Source organism: Maniola jurtina, chromosome 14, assembly GCF_905333055.1.
Source record: "Maniola jurtina chromosome 14, ilManJurt1.1, whole genome shotgun sequence".
NCBI lineage: Eukaryota > Metazoa > Arthropoda > Insecta > Lepidoptera > Nymphalidae > Maniola > Maniola jurtina.
This window is the reverse complement of record NC_060042.1, coordinates 12,941,172-12,945,853: the sequence shown is the minus strand read 5'-3', so window position 1 is coordinate 12,945,853 and position 4,682 is coordinate 12,941,172. Positions and strand designations below refer to the sequence as shown.

At 37.2% G+C, this 4,682-nt stretch overlaps 1 protein-coding gene across 1 annotated transcript; it reads left to right on the top strand.

Annotated features, from left to right (window-relative positions):
* Positions 1 to 344: 344 nt before the first annotated feature.
* Positions 345 to 3,241, top strand: LOC123871845 (pancreatic triacylglycerol lipase-like). Its single transcript, XM_045915845.1, has 2 exons — positions 345 to 508; positions 1,700 to 3,241. Exons 1-2 carry the CDS (start codon positions 397 to 399, stop codon positions 2,599 to 2,601), a joined length of 1,014 nt encoding a protein of 337 aa, XP_045771801.1. The 5' UTR covers positions 345 to 396; the 3' UTR covers positions 2,602 to 3,241.
* The last annotated feature ends 1,441 nt before the right edge of the window (positions 3,242 to 4,682 follow it).

Below are 4,682 nucleotides of genomic sequence, written 5' to 3'. Positions count from 1 at the left end.
GACTTTGACCTCGAAGAGCCAACTCCTCAACCCTGATGCTGTAAGGAATTGCATTCCTAAATCCTGGTGATCCCTCGGGATTTTTAAAAGATCATCCGTTTAAATGTTTTTACGTTGTACAAAAGGAAGTTGCATCCCGGGGACGGGTTATTACGGATAGGCTACTTTTATCCTGGGAAATCAAAAGTTCCCACGGGATTTTTAGAAACCTAAATCCAGGCGGGCGAAGCTGCGGGCATCAGCTAGTTTTGAATATGCGTCTTAAAGCTGAAATCTGTGTTTACCTAATTATAACTATTTATCATACATAAACAACAAAATGTGAATGGTCAATGGATGTCTCATACAAAAGTCTCAGTTATCAATTGACCATTGACACGGACAGACGTGTTATCAATGGAACGTGTATTTTATATTCTTTGTGCATTTCTATTTATTAACACCCAAGCCAACTGGGTGGCTGAATATGGACCGTTTAAGACCCTTTTATATTCTGATTGGATCACATGTAAGTAAAAAGAACATAGTGTAAGTACATACCTAATTAGCTAAATAGCAAGGACATATTTACTAACAATAAGATATTTTTTCCTTAAGTCTGTTAGTCAATGACCTCATGTGCCTTATATGGTACATAAGCCTCTACTTATGAGTAGTTCCTATCATTGAAATGCCACTATTGCATGAAGTAAGTAATGGTACCTAGTAGTTTGGCATCTAATATTTTCACAATGATCAGTTTAGAATTTCAATGACGATGCAGTCAAAAAAGGGATCCAGAATCGAATCCGGGACCTTCCGAGAGTAATCCACATAATATTATGAACGCAAAAGTGTGTCTGTTTGTCTGTCTGTCTCTCAGATAGCTTTTCACGGCTCGTTTTACATCTTAGCTTGCATCTTGGCGGTTAGCATAGACTTCTTTCTATGTCAGAAAATCAAGGAGTTCCCTCAAATACCTAAATAGCTATCATCTAGTAGGTATGTACCTACCGAAGTGTTGATTACAGAGCTAAAGATGGAACGCAAATCCTAAGTCGAAACCTTGGCTGTTTACTTGTGAGTGATTAAAATATTCGGCGAGATCATGACCTTCCTTAACTAGATGTGAGACAAGTGTATTTGAAGGGCGAATACCTATTAATAAGTACCTAACAAGAGCTATATGTAAGTTTTGATTGTAACATTGCGACGATTGCTATTGTTGTGATTGGCTGGATTTATTTCATTTTGCTGCAACTGTGCATTCTAGCCAATAGCTCAGTAGCTACATAATAGTACAGGACAGCTACTTACCAATAGCAAGATTTGGTTAACTAGCTAGACATACCATGCGTAGGTACGTAGTATTTATAAATATAACGCTGGTTAATCTATACTAATATTATAAAGAGGAAACCTTTGTATTTTTGTATGTTTGTATTGAATAGGCTCAAAAACTACTGGACCGATTTCAAAATTTCTTTTACCATTACTTAGAGGGATTCTTCCGAATCCGTATAGGCTATATTTTATCCCGGAAAATAGATAGGATTTTTCGTGGTAGTGTCCACCCGTGCGAAGCCGGGGCGGGTCGCTAGTAATAAATAAAGTTCTTTATGTAAAAAATTGCAGTGGTTAATGCAGTTACTACTTAATTACCTGTAAATATCCTTGTTAATTTTTCTCTAAATTATTTTAATTATTTTTTATATTTCAGGTGACCACAGCAGAGACTTGGATTTAAACGTAACTGCCACAGAAGTCTACTTCTACGATTTCCAAAATAATTTCAACTACAGTTACACCATCGACAGCGCAGCGGAAGCCATCCAAAATGCCTATAACCTAGATGTTAAGAGACGTCTCATTTTGTTCGTGCCAGGCTACAAGTCCCATATTATACGAAATGCTCCAGAACTTATACGCGTGGCATTCAAAAATGTCCCAAATGTGTACCTAATGATCATAGACCATTCCATTTACACCTCAGCGCAAGGTGGCAAAGTAAAAAGTTATGAGCGATCAGTCAATTACGCATTTGATTTGGGGAAAGCGGTAGGACAACTTTTAACCAAGTTTCGATTAATGGGATTTGAATCTAGGAATATTCACTGTATTGGCCATAGTTTGGGCAGCCAGATTCTAGGATATGCTGGCTCTACCTACATTAATATGACTTCGGAAAAAGTTTGGAGGATAACAGGAATCGATCCAGCGGGACCTTGCTTTTCTAACTCTTTGATTGAAGATCAACTTCGTTCAGGATGCGCTGAATATGTTGAAGTGTACCATTGTAATGCTGGAGGGTTAGGAACAACTAGTGTTTTAGCTGATACGGATTTCTTCTTGAATGATGGGAAAACTCAGCCACATTGCGATGCCAGTTTTTTGAACAGTTTCGGAGATTCAGAAGCGAGGTGCAGTCACAAGTCATGTGTTAAGTATTGGACAGAGACTGTGGGTAACCCAGGATGGTATTTGGCCTGGAAATGTGATTCTTACAAGGCGTTTTCTAAAGGCAAATGCGCGGCCAATGAAGTGACGATTGCTGGTTATTCCAATCCCGGGAATGCTACAGGAGTGTTCTATGCTTCAACTGGTACTTATGGTGTTGCATAGTAAAATGTTCAGAAGAATAGCTGCACCCAGACAATATGTGCGATTAAGTTATCAAAAGTGTAAGTTTTTCAAGGCCTGAATGGATTTGGCTGTATGTAGGAGGTATCCATGGAATTAGTTAGCAGCTTAGCTTATTACAAAGCTGTGGGGGTATAGTTAGAATCCTCACCTACATATTATAATGCCGAGTGGCACCGGCTATAATTTTTTTTTAAATAATTCAAGGTGGTTTTTTAGTTCTTTGGCAGGGCAGCCGTGTTTTAATTTTTTTCATTACTTTAATAAAGCTTATGCAAAGGCCAAAGAGTTAGGAAATAGTCCAGGCTACGTCTTAGGCATAGATATGTACTTAGGTATTTTAAAACGTACTTTACTACTTTTATTGTATGTATCTACGGTTATTTTTCAGGGAGAGTGTTTTTCACGATTCATTGTTAACTTTAATTAGTCGAACCTAGGTATCTACCTAACATAGTAGCTCTATCTACCAACCTACAATAGTGAATAGAGCTTAACAAACGTTAAATTGTGAATGGACTGTGATACAATTTGTTTTAGATATTAGAACTGTGAAGATATTTTTAGAACAATAAAATGAACTTGTTCTGGATTTTGTACAATAAAACAACATAATCATGAGCAAATTAGTTTTTTTTGTAACCAGTCGGTTTTCTTTTACCTATTTGTTTATAAGGTAAGTCTGACTAATAGGTGAAAGTAGCCTACTTTTTGCCCCGGAAAAACAAAGAGTTCCCACCGGATTTTTAAGAACGAAATCATTTAGTTCCTCATAATTGCTAAATTAGCAATTAGATTTTGAAAAACTAGCTTTTCCCGCGATTCGGTTCGCGGGGATTCATGTTTTTACCCGACTACGGCAAAGCCAAAAGGCAGGGTTATGATTTTAGCAGTCTATGTATGTAGGTTTGTGTTTATGTGTGTTCCACCGTAGCACCTAATCTCCTGAGCCGATTTTAATGAATGATAAAATATGCTCCTGAGAAAAGCATATTATACTATCGAAGATATCGAAGATATTATACTATCGAATGATAAAAAAGCGTGGATTTGACCTGCAATTCGCTCCAGCAATGCGCAGGACTTCAATTGCTTTTATACATGGCATAATATTGTATATCAAATCTCTGAAAAGAGCAACCGCCGAGTTTCTTGCTGGTTCTTCTCGGTAGGAAAGGCATTCCGAACCAGTGGTAGATGCTTTTGACGATTGACAAAGAACTTGTAAAAGTCTAATTGAATAAAAATATTTTGAATTTTAAATTTTGAGGTGTCACTCGATTCGTTATTATGGTCCGGGTGTTGGATTTTTTGGATGTTACATCCAAAAAAGTACCTATGACTTCAAACTTTTTTAGCTTACTTTTTCGCAAATATACAGGCTACGTTTGAAAATATTTTAGTTTCAACTTGCTATTCAACTACCTAACCGTTTTCATAAATACGAGCTTAAAATTCAATTCGAGTTCGGGATGTCCACTAATGAGATAGATCCTTGCTTTGCGAATTCTGTAAAGGTGGTTTTCAAATGTCCCCTACTATTGGTATCATACAAAATATTAATTGATCTATTTGAAACTCGCACCACAGTAAGATATTTGAAGTAGAAGGCATAGAGCGCCTTCAAAGCCGCAAAGTACCTACTGCGTGGAGGCCGCGTTCCTTTGTAAATCCATATGGAACCACTGGAACGGAGTTCGTTATTCGGATTTGATACTATGATACATTAAATTATTCTAAACTATTCCTTCTCATTCTGAGAGGAGACCCGTTGAGGGAATTTAGTGAGCTAACGATGGGTTGATCATGATGACGATATCAGCTATATTTATAACTAGCTGATGCCCACGACTTCGTCCGCGTGGATTTAGGTTTTTCAAATTCTCGTCAAAACTCTTAGATTTTCCGAGATAAAAAGTAGTCTATGTGCTAATCCAAGATAATATCTATCTCCATTCCAAATTTTAGGCAAATCCGTCATGTAGTTTTTGCGTAAAGTAGTAACAAACATATACACACACATACACACACAAACTTTTGCCTTTATAATATTAGTGTGATGG

Bases quoted from the DNA above. Each gene is read 5' to 3' on its own strand.
- LOC123871845 (XM_045915845.1), top strand. From the start codon at position 397: ATGGAACGTGTATTTTATATTCTTTGTGCATTTCTATTTATTAACACC. The intron at 509-1,699 runs GTAAGTAAAAAG...TTTATATTTCAG, and splicing joins ATATTCTGATTGGATCACAT to GTGACCACAGCAGAGACTTG.